The sequence below is a fragment of the Mauremys mutica genome, chromosome 5 (assembly GCF_020497125.1).
Source record: "Mauremys mutica isolate MM-2020 ecotype Southern chromosome 5, ASM2049712v1, whole genome shotgun sequence".
Lineage (NCBI taxonomy): Eukaryota > Metazoa > Chordata > Testudines > Geoemydidae > Mauremys > Mauremys mutica.
In genome coordinates, this window is record NC_059076.1 from 142,980,295 (window position 1) to 143,003,712 (window position 23,418).

Here is a 23,418-nt window from a genome sequence, read left to right on the forward strand (position 1 = left end):
GTGTAGAAATATAGCAGGCGACCAGCTTGGCTTAACAGTGAAATCCTTACTGATCTTAAACACAAAAAAGAAGCTTATAAGAAGTGGAAGCTTGGACAAATGACCAGGGAGGAGTATTAAAATATTGCTCAGGCATGCAGGAGTGAAATAAGGAAGGCCAAATCACACTTGGAGTTGCAGCTAGCAAGAGATGTTAAGAGTAACAGGAAGGGTTTCTTCAGGTATGTTAGCAACAAGAAGAAAGTCAAGGAAAGTGTGGGCTCCTTACTGAATGAGGGAGGCAAACTAGTGACAGAGGATGTGGAAAAAGCTAATGTACTCAATGATTTTTTTGCCTCTGTCTTCACAAATAAGGTCAGCTCCCAGACTGCTGCACTGCGCAGCACAGTATGGGGAGAAGGTGACCAGCCCTCTGTGGAGAAAGAAGTGGTTCAGTACTATTTAGAAAAACTGGATGAGCACAAGTCCATGGGGCCAGATGCGCTGCATCCGAGGGTGCTAAAGGAGTTGGCCGCCGATGAGATTGCAGAGCCATTGGCCATTATCTTTGAAAAATCATGGCGATCGGATGACTGGAAAAAGGCTACTGTAGTGCCCATCTTTAAAAAAGGGAAGGAGGAGGATCCGGGGAACTACAGGCCAGTCAGCCTCACCTCAGTCCCTGGAAAAATCATGGAGCAGGTCCTCAAGGAATCAATTCGGAAGCACTTAGAGGAGAGGAAAGTGATCAGGAACAGTCAGCATGGATTCATCAAGGGCAAGTCATGCATGACTAACCTAATTGCCTTCTATGACCAGATAACTGGCTCTGTGGATGAGGAGAAAGCAGTGGATGTGCTATTCCTTGACTTTAGCAAAGCTTTTGATACGGTCTCCCACAGTATTCTTGCCAGCAAGTTAAAGAAGTATGGGCTGGACGATTGGACTATAAGGTGGATAGAAAGCTGGCTAGATCGTTGGGCTCAACGGGTAGTGATCAATGGCTCCATGTCTAGTTGGCAGCCGGTATCAAGTGGAGTGCCCCAAGGGTCGGTCCTGGGACCGGTATTGTTCAATATCTTCATTAATGATCTGGAGGATGGCGTGGACTGCACTCTCAGCAAGTTTGCAGATGACACTAAACTTGGAGGAGTGGTAGATATGCTGTTGGGTGGGGATAGGATACAGAGGGACCTAGACAAATGAGAGGCTTGGGCCAAAAGAAACCTGATGAGGTTCAACAAGAACAATGCACAGACAATCCAGGAAGTTTCTGGAAAGTGTAGGGGACAATTTCCTGGTGCAAGTTCTGGAGGAACCAATTAGGGGAAAAGCTCTTCTTGACCTGCTGCTCACAAACAGGGAAGAAATAGTAGAGGAAGCAATAGAGGATGGGATTCTGGGAGGTAGTGACCATGAGATGGTCGAGTTCAGGATCCTGATACAAGGAAGAAAGGAGAGCAGTAGAACAGAGACCCTGGACTTCAGAAAAGCAGACTTCGACTCCCTCAGGGAACTGATGGGCAAGGTCCCCTGGGAGAATAACATGACGGGGAAAGGAGTCGAGGAAAGCTGGCTGTATTTTAAAGAATCCTTATTGAGGTTGCAGGAACAAACCATCCCGATGTGTAGGAAGAAAAGTAAATATGGCAGGTGACCAGCTTGGCTTAACAGTGAAATCCTTGCTCGTCTTAAACACAAAAAAACAGCTTACAAGAAGTGGAAGATTGGACAAATAACCAGGGAGGAGTATAAAAGTATTGCTCAGGCATGCAGGAGTGAAATTAGGAAGGCAAAATCACGCTTGGAGTTGCAGCTAGCCGGAGATGTTAGGAGTAACAAGAAGGGTTTCTTCAGGTATGTTAGCAACAAGAAGAAAGTCAAGGAAAGTGTGGGCCCCTTGCTGAATGAGGGAGGGAATCTAGTGACAGAGGATGTGGAGAAAGCTAGTGTACTCAATGCTTTTTTTGCCTCTGTCTTCACAGACAAGGTCAGCTCCCAGACAGCTGCACTCTGCAGCATGGTATGGGGAGGAGGTGACCAGCTCTCTGTGGAGAAAGAAGTAGTTCGGGACTATTTAGAAAAGCTGGACAAGCACAAGTCCATGGGGCCGGATGCGCTGCATCCGAGGGTGCTAAAGGAGTTGGCCGCCGATGAGATTGCAGAGCCATTGGCCATTATCTTTGAAAAATCATGGCGATCGGGGGAGGTCCCGGATGACTGGAAAAAAGCTAATGTAGTGCCCATCTTTAAAAAAGGGAAGAAGGAAGATCCAGGGAACTACAGGCCAGTCAGTCTCACCTCAGTCCCTGGAAAAATCATGGAACAGGTCCTCAAGGAATCAATTCAGAACCACTTAAAGGAGGGGAAAGTGATCAGGAACAGTCAGCATGGATTCACCAAGGGCAAGTCATGCCTGACTAACCTAATTGCTTTCTATGATGAGATAACCGGTTCTCTGGATGAGGGGAAAGCAGTGGATGTGCTATTCCTTGACTTTAGCAAAGCTTTTGATACAGTCTCCCACAGTATTCTTGCCAGCAAGTTAAAGAAGTATGGGCTGGATGAATGGACGGTAAGGTGGATAGAAAACTGGCTAGATGGTCGGGCTCAATGGGTAGTGATCAATGGTTCCATGTCTAGTTGGCAGCCGGTATCAAGTGGAGTGCCCCAAGGGTCGGTGCTGGGGCCGGTTTTGTTCAATATCTTCATTAACAATCTGGAGGATGGTGTGGACTGCACCCTTAGCAAGTTTGCAGATGACGCTAAACTGGGAGGAGTGGTTGATATGCTGGAGGGTAGGGACAGGATACAGAGGGACCTAGACAAATTAGAGGATTGGGCCAAAAGAAATACGATGAGGTTCAACAAGGATAAGTGCAGAGTCCTGCACTGAGGACGGAAGAATCCCATGCACTGCTACAGACTAGGGACCGAATGGCTGGGCAGCAGTTCTGCAGAAAAGGACCTTGGGGTTACGGTGGACGAAAAGCTGAATATGAGTCAACAGTGTGCCCTTGTTGCCAAGAAGACTAATGGCATTTTGGGTTGTATAAGTAGGGGCATTTCCACCAGATCGAGGGATGTGATTATTCCCCTCTATTCAGCACTGGTGAGGCCTCATTTGGAGTACTGTGTCCAGTTTTGGGCCCCACACTACAAGAAGGATGTGGATAAATTGGAGAGAGTCCAGCGGAGGGCAACAAAAATGATTAGGGAGCTGGAGCACATGACTTATGAGGAGAGGCTGAGGGAACTGGGATTGTTTAGTCTGCAGAAGAGAAGAATGAGGGGGGATTTGATAGCTGCTTTCAACTACCTGAAAGGGGGTTCCAAAGAGGATTGATCTAGACTGTTCTCAGTGGTAGAAGATGACAGAACAAGGAGTAATGGTCTCAAGTTGCAGAGGGAGAGGTTTAGGTTGGACATTAGGAAAAACTTTTTCACTAGTAGGGTGGTGAAACACTGGAATGGGTTACCTAGGGAGGTGGTGGAATCTCCTTCCTTAGAGGTTTTTAAGGTCAGGCTTGACAAAGCCCTGGCTGGGATGATTTAGTTGGGAATTGGTCCTGCTTTGAGCAGGGGGTTGGACTAGATGACCTCCTGAGGTCCCTTCCAACCCTGATATTCTATGATTCTAGTTGAAAGCAGCTATCAAATCCCCCCTCATTCCTCTCTTCTGCAGACTAAACAAACCCAGTTCCCTCAGCATCTCTTCATAAGTCATGTGCTCCAGCCTCTTAATCATTTTTGTTGCCCTCCACTGGACTTCTTGGCAACAAGGGCACACTGTTGATATTAGAACTAATTATTAAACAATCAATTTTTAAGCACCCAGAGGATATAGCTAACATGAATATGTCAAGTAATTTGTCACGTAACTTCCTTTAACAGCATTAGTGCCCTAGTGCAGTGGTTCTCAAACTTTTGTACTGGTGATCCCTTTCATATACCAAGCCTCTGAGTGTGATCCCCTTATAAATTAAAAACACTTTTTAATATATTTAACACCATTATAAATGCTGGAGGCAATGCGGGGTTTGAGGTGGAGGCTGACACCCTGCAACCCCCCATGTAATAGCCTTGTGACCCTCTGAGGAATCCTGATCCCCAGTTTGACAACCCCTGCTCTAGTGGATGGGGGGGAACTATAGATGTGATATATCTTGATTTTAGTAAACTTTTTGACACAGTCCCACATGACATTCTCATAAGCTAACTAGGGAAACGTGTTGTAGAAGAAATTACTACAGTAACTCCTCATTTAAATAACATTGTTTTGTTGTTACATTGCCGATCAATTAGAGAACATGCTCGTTTAAAGTTGCACAATGCTCCTGTATAACGTTGTTTGGAAGCCACCTGCTTTGTCCACTGCTTGCAGAAAGAGCAGCCCATTGGAGCTAGCTGGTAGGGGCTTGGAACCAGGGTGGACCGGCAGCTCCCCATCAGCTCCCCTAAGTTCCCTGTGTGGCAGCTGCCCAACAGGCTACCAATTGCCGTCAGTTCAGCTGTCCCCCCCCCCACACTGCCCTGTGCTGCTCCTGCCCTGTGCCTTGGAGCTGCTCCCAGGAGCCTCCTGCTTGTTGTGTGGGGAGGAGGGGGGAAGGGGAAGAAGGGGGCTGATGTCAGGGTGTCTCCCTCCCCCCTGCTCCTGCCCCACATTTACCCCATCTCCATAGAGCGGGGTGGGGGGAGGAACACGACAGGGCTCAGGATGGAGGGAGCTTGCTCGCAGCAGCTGCTGTCTCAACTTGCTGATCTACTTAAAAGGCAGTGTACTTAGACTGGGGTCAGTGTACTTAAAGGGGCAATGTGCATCTCCCTCTCTCTCTCACACACGGTGTGTGTCTCTGTCTACCATGCTGTTTCCCCTCCCTCCATTCATGCTGCCTTGTAGAGTGTGAGGCTACATTAACAACGTGTTAACCCTTGAGGGCTCAGCCGAGTGCTAGTTCATCATTTAGCAGTAAGGCATTCCCTGGGAAATATCCTACCCTCTTCCACCTTCTGACTCCACCTCAACCAAGCTTCACAATCATCATTGCTGTGTACAGTATTAAATTGTTTAAAACTTATACTGTGTATAAATATATATAATATAGTCTTTTGTCTTGTGAAAAACATTTCCCTGGTATCTAAATCCCCACCGCCCCACTCCCCGGCCGCATTTACATTAATTCTTATGGGAAAATTGGATTCGCTTAACATCATTTCGCTTAAAGTTGCATTTTTCAGGAACATAACTACAACATTAAGCGAGGAGTTTGAAAGACCAAACTCAAAGAATAGTTATCAATGGTTTACTGTCAAACTGGGAGGACATATCTAGTGGGTTCCTACAGGGATCTGGTACTACTGAATATTTTCATCAATTACATCAATAATGGAGTGGAGACTATGCTCATACAATTTGTGGATGACACCAAGCTGGGAGGGGTTGCCAGTGCAAAGTACTACACTTAAGAAGGAAAAATTAAATACACAAATACATATAAATGCACAGCTACAAAACAAGGTAGGCAGTAGTACTGCAGAAAAGGATCTGGGGGTTATAGCGGATCATAAATTGAATCTGAGCCAACAATGTGATGCAGCTGAGAAAAAGACTAATATTCTGGGGTGTACTGACAGGAGTGTCATATGTCAGACACATCCTGCTCTGCTTGGCACTGGTGGGGTCTTGGAGTACTGTGTCACATATGTTAAGGGCTGTTATAAATTGTTCTCCAAATCCATTGAAGGTGGGACAAAAAGTAATCTGCACCAAGGGAGATTTAGGTTTGATTTTGGGAAAAGCTTTCTAACTCTAAGGGGAGTTAAGCTCTGGAACAGGCTGCCAAGGGAGGGCTTGGAATCCGCACCACTGGAAGTTTTTAAGAACAAGTTAAACAAACACCTGCCAGGGATGATCTAGGCACAGTTGGTCTGGCCCCTAGTAAGGGGCTGAACTAGATGACTTCGCAAGGTGCCTTCCAGCCCTACATTTTTATGATTCTATGATATTAGAATAACCTCTTGTATTGTGGAGAGATGATGGGCGGGGGGCCCTAGGAAAAAAGGAAACCGATGAAAAGTTTTGGATTTTGGTAAAGGGGCGGGGTTGTTTTTATGAAGCCTACAAGGAGAGGAAACCTAACTAAACTAACTCTACCTACTCCAATACTAATTATAGACATTAGTAAGGTAATAGTTAAGTCGCACAAAGCAGGGGAATGGACACTGCAGGGATTCTGTCTCACAGCCATGGGCTTTAAGGAACTGAGCAGTGGCTGATCCCGCTCAACCTTATATGCCTTCATTTACTGGGGGGAAATGCAATTACATCAGGGTGCAGGCCTGGCCGCAATGGACACTGCTATTGCACACATGGGCCGCGTGTGTGTCAAGACTGGAATCTGTGTGGACAGTCACTCAGAGAGAAACCGAAGTTCCCCAAAACACAGTGTTTCCAGATTAAAAATGATCTGGGCAACACACAAGATGAACAGTCATAACTAGGAGTGAAGAGAATAAAAGAAGTCAATGGACTAAAGGACCAGGATGCTCCCACCTGCTGCTTTAGCACCTGTAAGGAACTGAGAAGTTGTGAGGATTTTTCCTCCTTATTCTATCCTTGCACGGAGCATTGCATTGCTTGAGACAATATACACTTGGCTCTGCTGGCAGAGATGTCCACAGGGACTCAGACTTGGTGTGCAGAGCACAGCCATATCACGAGACTGAGGATCACTCCCCTTTGCATACCAAGTCCACTTTCCATTCAATGAGCACCTGCCAGAGCCAGGAAAGGCACCCACCTCTGGGCTGAGAAGATACCATAGAACACTGCCGAAGTCCCGTTTACAGAGTGCAAGGTAAATACATCCTTCAGTAGATTGAAGTTGATTCCACTCTCTGGATCCAAGCAAACCAGCTGGGTCTTTAGGAAAGTTGTCCACCGCTTCTGCAGGGTCTTCAGGCCTCCCAAGTCCCCCTAGAGAGAGAGCAAAAAGGAGACATTTACCCACAGGAAAAAGAGGATTCATCTGTTGCTCACAGCTTCTAGCAAGAGCTTATCTTAACTCATCCAAGCATCTTGGGTATTCTTCTGTTCAAGCATTAGCACTGTGCTTTCACTTGGGGGTTCTATGACCAACAGGTCCATTCCGGTGTCAACATAGAAGAAGGCAGCCCCAAGATTAGGGCAGGATATGTACATAAAGTCAGACTGCAAATAAAGCATAAATTTTTAACAATGAGGGACGTGATGGATTCTCCATCACTGACAAATTTTAAATCAAGATTGATTGTTTTTCTAAAAGATCTGTTCTGGGGATTATTTTGGGAAAGTTCTATGATCTGTGTTATACAGGAGATCAGACTAGATGATCACAATGGTCTCTTCTGGCCTTGGAATCTACAAAATTTATTGGAATGACAGAGTAGGGAAATGGCACTATATGTGAAAGAAAGCAGAGTGAAAGAAGGAGTGAAAATCTTAAATAAACCAAACTGTACCATAGAATGTATGGATATAAATTCCCTGGTTGAATAATAAGAGTTTAGCAGTAGGAATATACCACCAACAACATAACCAGGATGGTGATGGTGATTGTGAAATGTTCTGGGAGAGTAGAGAAGCTCCAAAACCAGAAAACCCAATGGTAATGGAGGATTTCAACTATCCCCATAGTGATTGGGTACATGTCACCTCAGGACAAGATGCAGAGATAAAGTTTCTAGACATCATTAATGACTACTTCTTGGAGCAGCTAGTCCTGGAACCCTATAAGGAGGGAGGCAATTCTTCATTTAGTCCTAAGTGGAGCACAGGATCTGGTTTAAGAGGTAAATATAGCTGAAATGCTGGGTAATAGCAACCATAATGTAATTATATTTAAATCCTTTTGGGGGGAAAATACCAAAGAATGCCACCACAGTAGCATTTAACTTCAAAAAGGGGAACACCACAAAATGAGGTTTGTTAAACAGAAATTAAAAGGAATAGTCGCAAGAATAAAATGCCTCCAAGCTTCATGGAACTTTTTAAACATACCTTAATAGAGGATCAATTAAATGTATAGCCAAAATAGAAAATGCAATAAAAAAACATCATGCAGGTCAAAAAAATGCCACCATGGCTAAACAACAGAGTTGAAGAGGTGGTTAGAGACAAAAAGGAATCCTTGAAAGGAGCATAAATTCTGGCAAGTCAAGTGTCAAAGGAAAATTAGGCATGCCAAAAAAAGAATTTGAAGAGCAACTAGCAAAAAGACACAAAAACTGATGGCTAGGGTGACCATATATCCCAATTTTATAGAGATAGTCCCGATATGGAGCTTTGTCTTATACAGGAGCCTATTACCTCCCACCCCCATCCCAATTTATCTGGTCATCCTACTGACAGCAAAAAAATTTAAGTACATCAGAAGCAGGAAGTCTGCCAGACTAATTGGCAGTGGGGCCACTGGCTGATTGAGGTGCTAAAGTAGGCTCAAGGAAGAGAAGGCCATTGCGGAGAAACTAAATGAATTATTTACATCGGTCTTCACTGAAGAGGATGTGAAGGAGATTCCCACAGCCAGGCTATTTTTGTTAGGTGACAAATCTGAAAAACTGTCCCAGACTGAGACATTTATGAATGGAACAAACTGATCAGGAATTCATACAAGAAATTGCAGAACTAATAACCTATTGCTTAAATCAGCTTCTGTACCAGATGACTGGAGAATAGCTAATGTAATGCCGATTTTTTAAAAAGGCTTCAGAGGCGATCCTGGCAATTACAGGCCGGTAAGCCTAACTTCAGTACTAGGCAGATTGATTAAAACTATAGCAAAGAACAGAATTATCAGGCTCACAGACGAACATGATATGTTGAAGAGTCAACTCAGCCTTCTGTAAAGGGAAATCATTCCTAACCAATCTACTACAATTCTTTGAGTATCAACAAGCACACATACAGGTTGATCCAATTAACACAGTGCATTTGGACCTTCAGAAAAACTCTGACAAGTTCCAACACCAAAGGCTCTTATGCAAAGTAAGCAGTCATGTGCCGTTCAACACATTCATAAATGACCTGAAAAAGGAGTGAACAGCGAGGTGGCAAAATCTGCAGATGATACAAAATTACTCAAGATAGTTAAGTCCAAAGCAGACTGGAAAGAGTTACAAAGGGATCTCACAAAGCTCGGTGACTAGGCAACACAATGGCAGATGAAATTCCATGTTGATAAATGTGAAGTAATTCACACTGGAAGACATAATCCCTGCTACACATATACAATGAGGGGGTCTAAATTAGCTGTTACCACTCAAGAAAGCTCTTGGAGTCATTGTGGATAGTTCTCTGAAAACATCTGCTCAATGTGCAGTGGCAGTCAAAAAAGCTAACAATGTTATTACCTTTCCTAATGGTTCCTAAATTAGAACACATAATGCCACTATATAAATCCATGATATGCCCACACCTTGAATGACCATGCAGTTCTGGTCATCCTACCTCAAAAAAGATATGTTTGAACTGGAAAAAGTGCAGAGAAGGGCAGCAAAACTGATTAAGGGTATGGAACAGCTGCTGTATGAGGAGAGATTAAAAAGACTGGAATTGCTGAGTTTAGAAAAGAGATGGCTGGGGAGGGCAGGGGGGGCTATGCTAGAGAATGGTATGGAAAAAGTGAATACAGAAGTGTTATTTACTCCTCCTCATAATACAAGAACCAGGGGTCACCCAATTAAATCAATAGGCAGCAGGTTCAAAACAAAACAAAAGGAAATACTTCTTTACACAATGCACGGTCAACCTGTGGAACACTTTCCCAGGGGATGTTGTGAAGGCCAAAATTATAACAGGGTTGAAAAAAGAATGAGAAGTTCATGAAAAAAGAATAAGAAACAGGTCCAGCAATGGCTATTAGCCCAGATGGTCAGGGATGCAACCTCGTGCTCTGGGTGTCACTAGTCTCTGCCTGCCAGATAGTGGGAGTGGACGACAGGGGATGGATCACTCAATAGCACTACTCTGCTCATTCGCTCTGAAGCTCCTGGCTCTGGCCACTGTTGGAAGACAAGAAGGCTAGATGGACCATTAGTCTGACCCAGTATGGCTGTTCCTATTGTAAACCACTCTCAACAGGCCAAGATAACAGAAAGAAAGCTTCAATTGGCAGAATACATAACCACCAGAGGTGGTATTAAATTACTGATGAATGATCTTGATTGCAAGCTTGTCAGATTTCACAAGGTACCCAAACTGGGCATGGTCTGTGTTACAGCTAACATAGCATGTTAGACAATAGATGAGCATGTGTAGCTGTAGCTGTGTCGGTCCCGGGATAACACCCTGTCACCGGTGGATGAAAACTTTTCACAAAGTGATCACTCTGTATCTGACCTCTTAGTCCTCATCTTCAAAGGAAACCCGCACAACACTTTCAAAAGACAAGCCTGGGAGCTTAAATTCACTATTTTGCTAGACACTAAAAATCATGTACTGGACAGAGACACTGGATTTATGGGTTATTACAATAATCTGTAACTCACTAATCCCCACTCCCCCCCATTTTGTGTCAACAGACCACTCTACCTTGAATGGTCCCTTATAATACATGCTAACTTATACTAAACAATCTGTTGCACCTTGCATTTAGCTGTGATGCGGTAAGTACCTTTCCCAGACCTGAAGATGAGCTCGGTGTGACTAAAAGCTTGTCTCTCTCACCAACAGAAGCTGGTCCAAAAAAACATATTACCTCACTCACCTTGTCCCTCTAACAGATGAGCACTGAGCTTTGCAATACACAGACAGGCAGACTCCCTGATCATGGCATTTACAATGATAATGAAGTGTCGGAGAAAAACTCAGTTCTCGCTTTTTGTTTGGGTGCAGCAAAATCAAATACTTTATTATTTCTCCAGTAATTACAATGGAGGGAGAGAGTGCCATAGGACACAGGGTCACCCCAGTCCCGGACAGGTCTCTCAACTGGTAAACAATTACAGCAAGACTTTATACCTTTGTTACAGACAATTTCTAGCAATAATACAGATGGTAAAAAGGAACAAATACATTTTGTTTATACATAAGCCTTTCTGCTATCTTATTTGTCTCACTCCTAAGAAAAGCAAGCCTGCATATTTGGTTAGACTGTTGCAAGGTCGTAATAACTTTGTACACAGTTCTTGTCCTCTCGCCTCGCACTATCCTTGCTTCTACAAGTCTCACGTCATTAGGGTTACAGTATGGCCTGACTCTTGCTAACTGACTGACATGCATTAAAATCCCCTTCAAATCCTTGTTAATTATTTCCCTGCTTCCACAGAAGGTAAAGCCCCACCCAGCGCTGCACAGCAAGCTGGACTTCGATTCTGCAGGGGCACACTGGAAGGTTTGCAGTAGATGCAGATAACAAATGAAGCATTTTTATTAAACATGGATGTGATCAGTAGTCAGTATGGCAACCTGTGTTCTTTAGTTGTATATTATTGTAGAGCCTATAGAGCCTTTAGTACTGACAGGTTGACTCTGGCCTCCAATCAGCCCATGATGCCATCCTGCACCACTCACTTGTAAATTTTCAAACAAGCACCTTCCGTGCTTTTTCCCATGCTGCCTCTTGAACGTGACAGGGCTGCCTGGGGAGGGGCAGGGGGGAAAGTGGGGCAATTTGCCCCAGACCCTGGGCCCCGCAGGGGCCCCGTGAGCCCTGGCCCAGAGGCAGTTTGGGTCTTCGGCGGCAGGGGCCCTTTCAGTCGCTCCGGGTCTTCAGTGGCATTTCAGCGGTGGGGGGGACCTTCAGTGCTGCCGAAGACGTGGAGCAACTGAAGGGCCCCCCGCTGCCAAAATGCCACCGAAGACCCGAACCGCTGCTAGGTGAGTACAAGCGCTGCAGCTCCCCCGCTTTGCCCCGGCCCCCTGAATCCTCTGGGTGGCCCTGCACAAACATCTGCAAAACTAACTCACTGTTCTCCTTCAAATACCATCTTAAAATTGCTGTGAAGCCTACAAAAATTTGACAAGGTTTAGGCTGCTGGTTCACTGATACCACTGTCTTTTGTGATGACCAATACTGTCTCATTGTTTCCTTGTACTTCATCTGTATCCATCTGTCATCTCGTCTTATACTTACATTGTAAGCTCTTTGAGGCAGTGACAGCCTTTTGGGTCTGTATTTTGCACCTAGCACAATGGGCTCTCGGTCCATGACTGGGGCTCCTAGGCACTATGATAATATAAATAGTGATAATAAATAAGAGCTGAATCACACGTCAGAGCCACCTTGTGCTGGGTGCTGCATAGACACAATGAGAGAGGCACTGTCCCAAAGAGTTCACAACCTAAGACAAGCAGGAACAGGTGGACATAATAAGCTAAGGAAGTGGGGGAGGGCATACTGGGGTAACACAGCAGAAAGACACCATTACAGATTAGTTTTTAAAAGGTATTCAACAAGCAATCAACTTTAATGACATTGGAAGACCCTGCCTAGCCCTTCAAGCTGGCTATTTACTATTGATGTCACAGCAGACGTGGGGCTAGGAAAGGGTCATGGAGGAGGACAAGACAGTCTTTATGGACTAGCTCGTGGAGGGAAGAGGAGTCATGGAGGAAAGCACAGAGATGCTTGTGGGAGACACAGACAAGCAGGATATGGATGACGGCCCATATGATGGAGAGGAGAAGACTGCATGGGAGGCAGTGCAGAGGAGGTACAGGCAGGAATGTCCAGGCAAGCAGCATGAGCTGAGGACAGAGATCATGGAGAAGTAAGAGAAGATGAGAAATGAAATGCTAAGGGAAATTAGAGAGGCTATCAAAATAAAGAACTCAATAATAGTGGGGGATTTCAATTATCCCCATATTGATTGGGAACATTTCACTTCAGGACAAAATGCAGAGATAAAATTTCTCGATACTTTAAATGACTGCTTCATGGAGCAGCTGGTACGGGAACCCACAACGGGAGAGGCAACTCTAGATTTAATCCTGAGTGGCGCGCAGGAGCTGGTCCAAGAGGTAACTATAGCAGGACCACTTGGAAATAGTGACCATAATACAATAGCATTCAACATCCCTGTGGTGGGAAGAACACCTCAACTGCCCAACACTGTGGCATTTAATTTCAAAAGGGGGAACTATACAAAAATGATGAGGTTAGTTAGACAAAAGTTAAAAGGTACAGTGACTAAAGTGAAATCCCTGCAAGTTGCGTGGGCCCTTTTTAAAGACACCATAATAGAGGCCCAACTTCAATGTATACCCCAAATTAAGAAACACAGTAAAAGAACTAAAAAAGAGCCACCGTGGCTTAACAACCATGTAAAAGAAGCAGTGAGAGATAAAAAGACTTCCTTTAAAAAGTGGAAGTCAAATCCTAGTGAGGCAAATAGAAAGGAGCACAAACACAGCCAACTTAAGTGTAAGAGTGTAATAAGAAAAGCCAAAGAAGAGTTTGAAGAACGGCTAGCCAAAAACTCCAAAGGTAATAACAAAATGTTTTTTAAGTACATCAGAAGCAGGAAGCCTGCTAAACAACCAGTGGGGCCCCTTGATGATCAAAATACAAAAGGAGCACTTAAAGACAATAAAGTCATTGTGGAGAAACTAAATGGATTCTTTGCTTCAGTCTTCACGGCTGAGGATGTTAGGGAGATTCCCAAACCTGAGCTGGCTTTTGTAGGTGACAAATCTGAGGAACTGTCACAGACTGAGGTGTCACTAGAGGAGGTTTTGGAATTAATTGATAAATTCAACATTAACAAGTCACCGGGACCAGATGGCATTCACCCAAGAGTTCTGAAAGAACTCAAATGTGAAGTTGCGGAACTATTAACTAAGGTTTGTAACCTGTCCTTTAAATCGGCTTCGGTACCCAATGACTGGAAGTTAGCTAATGTAACGCCAATATTTAAAAAGGGCTCTAGGGGTGATCCCAGCAATTACAGACCAGTAAGTCTAATGTCAGTACCGGGCAAATTAGTTGAAACAATAGTAAAGAATAAAATTGTCAGACACATCGAAAAACATAAACTCTTGAGCAATAGTCAACATGGTTTCTGTAAAGGGAAATCGTGTCTTACTAATCTATTAGAGTTCTTTGAAGGGGTCAACAAACATGTGGACAAGGGGGATCCGGTGGACATAGTGTACTTAGATTTCCAGAAAGCCTTTGATAAGGTCCCTCACCAAAGGCTCTTACGTAAACTAAGCTGTCATGGGATAAAAGGGAAGGTCCTTTCATGGATTGAGAACTGGTTAAAGGACAGGGAACAAAGGGTAGGAATTAATGGTAAATTCTCAGAATGGAGAGGGGTAACTAGTGGTGTTCCCCAAGGGTCAGTCCTAGGACCAATCCTATTCAATTTATTCATAAATGATCTGGAGAAAGGGGTAAACAGTGAGGTGGCAAAGTTTGCAGATGATACTAAACTACTCAAGATAGTTAAGACCAAAGCAGATTGTGAAAAACTTCAAAAAGATCTCACAAAACTAAGTGATTGGGCAACAAAATGGTAAATGAAATTTAATGTGGATAAATGTAAAGTAATGCACGTTGGAAAAAATAACCCCAACTATACATACAACAGGATGGGGGCTAATTTAGCTACAACGAGTCAGGAACAAGATCTTGGAGTCATCGTGGATAGTTCTCTGAAGATGTCCATGCAGTGTGCAGAGGTGGTCAAAAAAGCAAACAGGATGTTTGGAATCATTAAAAAGGGGATAGAAAATAAGACTGAGAATATATTATTGCCCTTATATAAATCCATGGTACGCCCACATCTCGAATACTGTGTACAGATGTGCTCGCCTCACCTCAAAAAAGATATTCTAGCACTAGAAAAGGTTCAGAAAAGGGCAACTAAAATGATTAGGGGTTTGAAGAGGGTCCCATACGAGGAAAGATTAAAGAGGCTAGGACTCTTCAGCTTGGAAAAGAGAAGACTAAGGGGGGATATGATAGAGGTATATAAAAATCATGAGTGATACTGGGCTAGATGGACCTTTGGTCTGACCCGATACGGCCTCTCTTATGTTCTTATTACGAGGCTGAGAGGCAGAAGAGAGAACCAGGAGTTCAAAAGGAGCCCACAAGGTTTGCCAGGAGCTGAACACACTCTGTGGGGGCAATGAGATAGGTTATTTTTGCAGTGGAGGTTTGGACAGAGACGAGAGGTAGGTGTGTGTCAGAGAGGCCAGAGAAGAGGAATTTGCTATGGTGGAGGTGTGGATGGCCAAGGCCAGGACCAGAGTTTGGCTGCGTGGATGGAGAGAAGTGGACAGAATCTGGAGATATAGTAAAGCTCAGTTTAGTGACAGAATCTGATCAGGGATGGAAGATGTTCTTTGGCAAAGAGAGCAGAGGGGATCCAAGTCCACATTGACATCCCTGCCCCCAAGTGGTGGCAGGACATATTGTGCTCCTGACAGTGAGCACAAGTGAGGGCCTGGCCATGTACCATCACTGCATATCCCATACATTCTTCTGGCAAAACCAGGTTTCCAGTTCTGGTTGTGACAGTGCACCCCATAATGCTTTATGGGAATATGCTTATGCTTATGAATGTATATATGACATAACTGGAATACGTTTTATGCTACATATGCCATGTAACATATCTCTGTCAAGGTTATGATCTACTAAATATATTCATCCTATTTGCATGCATGTATCATTTTGTATTAAAAGTTATGAATATTGGCTATGTACTTGTTTAATTTTAAGTAGCCTCAGTGAAGCAGTTGGTCGGGTTCCTGAGAAAAGACTATTCTCAGTAAGTGCCCAATCAAGAAACACTTAATCCAACAATGAACTTGGAGACGACAATCCACATCTGAGCTTTCCCAGGAATGTGGCTTGGCTGGTAAGGAACTCAGTCATGCATGGACATGTGACTTGCTCATGTGACTCCAAAACTCCATCTTGGAGCTGAATTCTGGAGGAGGGGGACCACCCACAAGAGAAAGTCTTTTAAGCCCCTGAAAACCCCTCCATTTTGTCTTCATCTGGCTCAAGAGGTAGCCTCTCCACACCCAAAGGTTACCTAAAAGAGACTGGAACAAAGGACAGTAACCACAGGGGTGGGAGTGATTGCTGGACCCAGACTAGAAGGAGGCTAGTCTGTAAAGGAAGCTTACTGGAACACCTCTGAGGGTGAGATTTCATCTTTAATCACTTTCTTAGTGTATTAGGCATAGACTTACATGTTTTATTTTATCTTGTCTGGTAATTTACTTTGTTCTGTCTGTCATTACTTGGAACCACTTGAATCCTACTTTTTGTATTTAATAAAATCACTTTTTGCTTATTAATTAACCCAGAGTATGCATTAATGCCCGGGGGCGGGGGGGAGGAGGGGTAAACAGCTGTGCATATCTCTTTATCAGTGCTATAGAGGGAGAACAATTTATGAGTTTACCCTGCATAAGCTTTATACAGGGTAAAACGGATTTATTTGGAGTTTGGACCCCATTGGGAGCGGCCATCTGAGTGTTGGAGACAGGAACATTTCTTAAGCTGTTTTCAGTTAAGCCTGCAGCTGTTAGGGGACGAGGTTCAGACCTGGGTCTGGGTTTGCAGCAGGCTAGCATGTCTGGCTCAAACCAGGCAAGGCAATGAAGTCCTAAGCTGCCAGGGGAAACAGGCTCAGGGGTAGTCTCAGCACATCAGTTGGCAGCTCCCAAGAGGTTTCTGTGATCCAGTCCGTCACACTGGTGTCCTGGCCAGATAAGGGCAATTACTTTTTACCACCTCCTGAGAGTGTACCTATCTCCTAGAACTGGAAGGGACCTTGAAAGGTCATCGAGTCCAGCCCCCTGCCTTCACTAGCAGGACCAATTTTTGTCCCAGATCCCTAAGTGGCCTCCTCAAGGATTGAACTCACAACCCTGGGTTTAGCAGGCCAATGCTCAAACCACTGAGCTATCCCAGACGCCCTTGGACTGGCAGGCAGCTTTCACCTTGCACAGGAGCTGCCAGGTGCCTGTGAGGTCATCCCCTCCCTTCTGGATTGTGGAGCCCTGGGGATTGTACCTTGCAGACTCTGGCCACGCGTGGGACCTTCACTTGTTCATAGAAGTCATACTCTCTAGCTGTCTCCGTGAAGAAGAAATAGATTTTGTCGTCCTCTCCACTCTCGCCCCCTCTCAGGAAAGTGGAGCCCACAAAGACTGGGTCTATGGATACAGGTGAGAGACAATCACAACAGGAAATGAACTATCGGAGGTTCAAATGCTGAATAAGGCAGATCCTCCCTCCCCCCTCTCTCCCCCACAGGTGACTACCACTGTTCCTGGGCAAAGGGCCAGTATATTGATATCATCCCTATCTGTCCTGGACACTCTCAGGGGCCAAGAGGAGGCAGGATTCACTTGGCATCTTCTCTGTGTATCATCAGCCATTGATGGTCTCTAAGACTCCCACCCTGGTCGTCCTCAAAAACATCCATCTCCCCCCTCCTCTTTCTCTGTCCCCAGATCCCTTAGACACTTAGCAAGTGCACCATCTTAGACCCTGGACTTCAGAAAAGCAGACTGACTCCCTCAGGGAACTGATAGGCAGGATCCCCTGGGAGAATAATGCAAGGTGGAAAGGAATCCAGGAGAGCTGGCTGCATTCTAAAGAAGCCTTATTGAGGTTCCAGAAACAAACCATTCTGATGTGTAGAAAGAATTGTAAATATGGCAGGCGACCAGCTTGGCTTAACAGTGAAATCCTTGCTGATCTTAAACACAAAAAAGAAGCTTACAAGAAGTGGAAGCTTGGACAAATGACCAGGGAGGAGTATTAAAATATTGCTCAGGCATGCAGGAGTGAAATCAGGAAGGCCAAATCACACTTGGAGTTGCAGCTAGCAAGAGATGTTAAGATAACAAGAAGGGTTTCTTCAGGTATGTTAGCAACAAGAAGAAAGTCAAGGAAAGTGTGGGCCCCTTACTGAATGAGGGAGGCAACCTAGTGACAGAGGATGTGGAAAAAGCTGATGTACTCTCTGCTTTTTTTGCCTCTGTCTTCACAAACGAGGTCAGCTCCCAGACTACTGCACTGGGCAGCACAGCAAGGGGAGGAGGTTACCAGCCCTCTGTGGAGAAATAAGTGGTTCGGGACTACTTAGAAAAGCTGCACAAGCACAAATCCATGGGGCCGGATGCCTTGCATCTGAAGGTGCTAAATGAGTTGGCGGATGTGATTGCAGAGCCATTGACCATTATCTTTGAAAACTCATGGTGATTGGGGGAGGTCCCAGATGACTGGAAAAAGGCTACTGTAGTGCCCATCTTTAAAAAAGGGAAGGAGGAGGATCCAGAGAACTACAGGCCAGTCAGCCTCACCTCAGTCCCTGGAAAACTCATGAAGCAGGTCCTCCAGGAATCAATTCTGAAGCACTTAGAGGAGAGGAAAGTGATCAGGAACAGTCAGCATGGATTCACCAAAGACAAGTCATGCATGACTAACCTAATTGCCTTCTATGACCAGATAACTGGCTCTGTGGATGAGGGGAAAGCAGTGGATGTGTTATTCCTTGACTTTAGTAAAGCTTTTGATATGGTCTCCCACAGTATTCTTGCCAGCAAGTTAAAGAAGTATGGGCAGGATGAATGGACTATAAGGTAGATAGAAAGCTGGCTAGATGGTCAGGCTCAATGGGTAGTGATCAATGGCTCCATGTCTAGTTGGCAGCCGGTATCAAGTGGAGTGCCCCAAGGGTCGGTCCTGGGACCGGTTTTGTTCAATATCTTCATTAATGATCTGGAGGATGGCATGGACTGCACTCTCAGCAAGTTTGCAGATGACACTAAACTGGGAGGAGTGGTAGATACGCTGGAGGGTGGGATAGGACACAGAGAGACCTAGACAAATTAGGGGATTGGGCCAAAAGAAACCTGATGAGGTTCAACAAGGACAAGTGCAGAGTCCTGCACTTAGGACGGAAGAATCCCATGCACTGCTACAGATTAGGGACCAAATGGCTAGGCAGCAGTTCTGCAGAAAAGGACCTAGGGGTTACAGTGGATGAGAAGCTGGATATGAGTCAACAGTGTGCCCTTGTTGCCAAGAAGGCTAACAGCATTTGGGGCTGTATAAGTAGGGGCATTACCAGCAGATCAAGGGACGTGATCATTCCTCTCTATTCGACATTGGTGAGGTCTCATCTGGAGTACTGTGTCCAGTTTTGGGCCCCCTACTGCAGAAAGGATGTGGACAAATTGGAGAGAGTCCAGTGGAGGGCAACAAAAATTGTCAGATGGCTGGGGCACATGACTTACAAGGAGATGCTGAGGAAACTGGGGTTATTTAGTCTGCAGAAGAGAAGAATGAGGGGGGATTTGATAGCTGCTTTCAACTACCTGAAAGGGGGTTCCAAAGAGGATAGAACTAGACTGTTCTCAGTGGTACCAGATGACAGAACAAGGAGTAATGGTCTCAAGTTGCAGAGGGGGAGATTTAGGTTGGAAATTAGGAAAAACTTTTTCACTAGGAGAGTGGTGAAACACTGGAATGGGTTCCCTAGGGAGGTGGTGGAATCTCCTTCCTTAGAGGTTTTTAAGGTCAGGCTTGACAAAGCCCTGGCTGGGATGATTTAGTTGGGAATTGGTCCTGCTTTGAGCAGGGGGTTCATAGAATCATAGAATATCAGGGTTGGACTACATGACCTCCTGAGGTCCCTTCCAACTCTGATATTCTATGATTCTGATTTCCGTTGGTCACTCACCGTTCAGCCAGGTCACTGAGATCTCTGTCCGGATGCGCTCCTCAAGGTTTCCTGTTGCTCTGGATATGATGGGCTGTGTCCCCAGGAAGTTGCTGACAGTGGCAGCATACAGGACACCATCTAGAGGAAGGTCCAAGATGTGACAGGTGTGAAAGACACAAGGGACCAATGTGCAATGCAAGGAAAGAGATGGGGGAGGGGAAGGGAGTACACCGTGGCCAGGCTGTAACGCAGAGCTGTGCCTGAACCTAGTAGGAAAATGTGGCAAATCAGGCTTTGGTATAGCATCCGGATGGTAAGGAGATGCTGGATTTTCCCCCATTTTCCCCTCAGGTTCAGCAGCTGGTTTAGAATGCTAGTGGCAACCACCTGTGGCCTCGGTGCTAACCCAGTCACGTGGCACCCTTCTCCAGTTGGAGATGGAAGGGAATCTTCCTAATCAAGTCAGTCACTGCACTCTGCCTGGGTACCCATGGGTCAAGCACAGGCAAGACACCGAGGACCAGGTTTGGGAGATTCTAGGTCATGGGGGCACCCTGGGCCTTGGTAGCCTCAGTCCTGGATGCTCAGGTCAGCGTATTTAAAAAGCGTTCACTTTCAAACACTAAATGGTTCAAGGTGGTGCAGACCTCATGCAGCCCACACCCGGTCCCGGAGTGGGCACCAGCAGATGCCGCTCTGTGATGTGCACAGTGTAATTTGTATCCCTCTCCAGCTCCGGGTCAGGACATGGATTATGGGGTTTTACACCACGAGTTCCGTTGAGAGATAGATAGTAATCCCAGGAAGTCATTGCCCCCATGTAGTGACCTGGGGAACGAAGGGCTGGTGCTTCTGTCCAGTTCCTAATAGACAGGTGTCCACATTGCAACTGTAACTAACTGGCCCTGCAAGCAGTGTTTGCACAGGAAGCCAAGGACTGAACTCCCTTTACACCTGGATGGTGAGGGAAGCTTGTTCACTTGCTGCTGCTGCCCCCAACATGCTTCTTCCTTCCAGAGCCACAGTCTTGCTCCCTGCACCGAGTTCCAGACCAAACTAAAATGCCACTGACACTACAACAAACATACCGACCATTACGGCTGCTGACTGTTGTGTAGGCTCAAAGGGGCATTTTCCCCGGCCACTTTCCTGCCGCTCCACGCTGCTGAAATTGGCCACTTTCTGCAATAAAAGCAGAGAAAGTTCAGCCACCCCATTTGGGTTTGGGGAGGGGCTTACAGACACCATCCCCCTGGGGGCTGTCTGGGGTGGGACAGGCTGATGTTAAGCTAGATTGCGTGAACTCTCAATGGTGGAAGCCCCAGGACTTGTCCCTTCCCTTGTTTAACTTGTTATTACAGCCAAGAGAACATTTATTTTTTGCTGTGGTGCTTCGTTACAAAAGGCCGTTAACCACTCACTGGAGGCCCCAGTCCTTCCCTGGGTTCCTGCCTCACTACCACCCCACTCAGGACTGGAAATTTAATATATGGAGGGAATGTTCTGTGGTTAAAACACTACCTGGGGCCTCAGGAGGGTTCAACCCCTGGTTCTGACACAGACTTCTGGCATGACCTTGGGCAACTCACTTCCCCTTCTGCACAATGGGGATACTACTTCCATAGTTCACCACGAGGCTGAGGGTGAATTCCTTACGGCCTCTGAGGGCTCAAACTAGGGTGATGAAGCCACAAAAAAGCCTCTCATTAGCTTTAGGTTCATCTTTCTTGACCTCTGCCCATTCCCCAAGCAGGCAGCACTGGACTCTTCTCCTCGCCCATTCACCCCCCCCCTTTTATTTCCTCCCCCAACAGGCACTGGGCCCTTACAATGAAGCCGCACTGTGGATCAAAAGCAAAGGTCCCGCAGGTGAAGAGGTGGCTCTCATCAGCAAACTCCAGAATGCGGATGTAATTGTGACACTCTGCCTGCAGGGACAGAGAAAACGGTCATGACACAGGCACCGTGAAAAGCACAACCAGCACTGATGTCAAGGATTGAGTGCAAGAGGAGAGGAGAGGAGCGCATAGGTGCTGACTCCGTGGGTGCTCCAGGGCTGGAGCACCCACGGGAGAAAATTAGTGGGTGCTCTGCACCCACCAGCAGCTCCCCACCCTACCGCCCTCACCTCCAAGCACATCGCATCTCCACTCCTCCCTCCCTTCCAGCACTTGCCACCGTCAAACAACTGTAGTAAGCGCTGTGAGGGAGGCGGGAGGAGCAGGAACGTGACGCGCTTGAGGAGGTGGGGCTGGGGCAGGGATTTGGGGAAGGAGTCGAATGTGGCAGGGAGAGGGAGGAGACAGGGTTGGAATGGAGGCGGGAGGGGGAGGAGTTGGGGTGGGGACTTTGGGGAAGGGGGTGGAATAGGGGCAGGAGGGGGTTGAGAAGGGGTGGAGTTGGGGCAGGGCTGGGGATGTCGAGCACCCACTGGCGCCAGAAGAAGTCGGCGCCTATGGAGGAGTGGACCCCTCTTGCTCACGTAAGTAGTAATTGCAAGGAAGGCACTCACAGCCATGTCAGTAGGTGACATAAATACTCAATTCCCCACAGTAACTGACAACATGCTGGGAACACTGTGTAAATGTGTCATACCCACGAGTATGCCTGACTTTTCAGCCAGCAGAGCCAGAAGAAGCACCTAAGAGAATCTTTACCATGAAGGACAGACCACGAAATCATAGAAATGCAGGGCTGGAAGGGACCTTGAGAAGTCATGAAGTTCTATCCCCTGCACTGAGGCAGAACCAAATAAGCCTAGAACATCCCTGACAGGTGTTTGGCCAACCTATTCTTAGAAACCTCCAGTGATGGAGATTCCACAACTCAGACTCAAAGATCAGAAGGAACCATCATGATCATGTAGTCTGACCTCCTGCACATCACAGGCCACAGAATGCCACCCTCCCACTCCTGTAATAGATCCTTCACCTCTGTCTGAGTTACTGAAGTCCTCAAATCATGGTTTAAAGACATCAAATTACAGAGAATCCATCTCCTTTGGAAGCCTGTTCCAGAGCTTAACTACCTTTATAGTTAGAAAGTTTTTCCTAATACAGTAGAACCCCATTTAACCATCTTTCTGTATTAACTGAACCAAGCCCCTCCACGTGGGCTTGACAGCACAAACCCCGCACATTCGCCTGATTATCCAAATTTTTTATTATCTGATCTGGCCCTGGTCCCAAGTAGATTGGAAAATGGGGTTCCCCTGTACCAAACTGAAATCTCCCGTTACAGATTAAACCGTTTACTTCTTGTCCTACCTTCAGTGGACACGGAGAACAATTGATCACTGTCCTCTTTACAACAGCCTTTAACATAAGAACAGCCATACTGGGTCAGATCAATGGTCCTTCTAGTCCAGTATCCTGTCTTCCAACAGTGGCCAATGCCAGGTGCTTCAAAGGGAATGAACAGAACAGGGAATCATCAAGTGATCCATCCCTTGTCGCCCATTCCTAGCTTCTGGCAAACAGAGGCTAGGGACACTTCAGAGCATGGTTTTGCATCCTTGCCACATTGGTTAATAGCCATTGATGGGCCTATCCTCCATGACCTTATCTGGTTCTTTTTTGAACCCTGTTATAGTCTTGACCATCACAACATCCTCTGGCAAAGAGTTCAACAGTTGACTGTACATTGTGTGAAGAAACACTTCCTTTTGTTTGTTTTAAACCTGCTGCCTATTAATTTCATTTGGTGACCCCTAGTTCTTGTGTTGTGAGAAGAAGTAAATAACATTTATTTTTGCCACAC

The 23,418-nt window shown here is 45.9% G+C and overlaps 1 protein-coding gene across 2 annotated transcripts in view; it reads right to left on the reverse strand.

The window, feature by feature from the left end:
- Nucleotides 1-23,418, reverse strand: part of SEMA4F (ssemaphorin 4F) — a 158,981-nt gene that overhangs the window by 57,748 nt on the left and 77,815 nt on the right. Inside the window, exons 4-8 of one of the 2 annotated variants that reach the window (XM_045018811.1) lie at nucleotides 21,489-21,583; nucleotides 20,748-20,841; nucleotides 19,678-19,797; nucleotides 16,998-17,140; nucleotides 6,780-6,955 (exon numbers count right to left, since the gene is read on the reverse strand). In XM_045018811.1, the coding sequence (XP_044874746.1) occupies nucleotides 6,780-6,955; nucleotides 16,998-17,140; nucleotides 19,678-19,797; nucleotides 20,748-20,841; nucleotides 21,489-21,583 (628 nt within the window). Of the gene's footprint in view, nucleotides 1-6,779; nucleotides 6,956-16,997; nucleotides 17,141-19,677; nucleotides 19,798-20,747; nucleotides 20,842-21,488; nucleotides 21,588-23,418 lie in introns of both variants that reach the window. The other variant, XM_045018810.1, reaches the window with a different exon arrangement.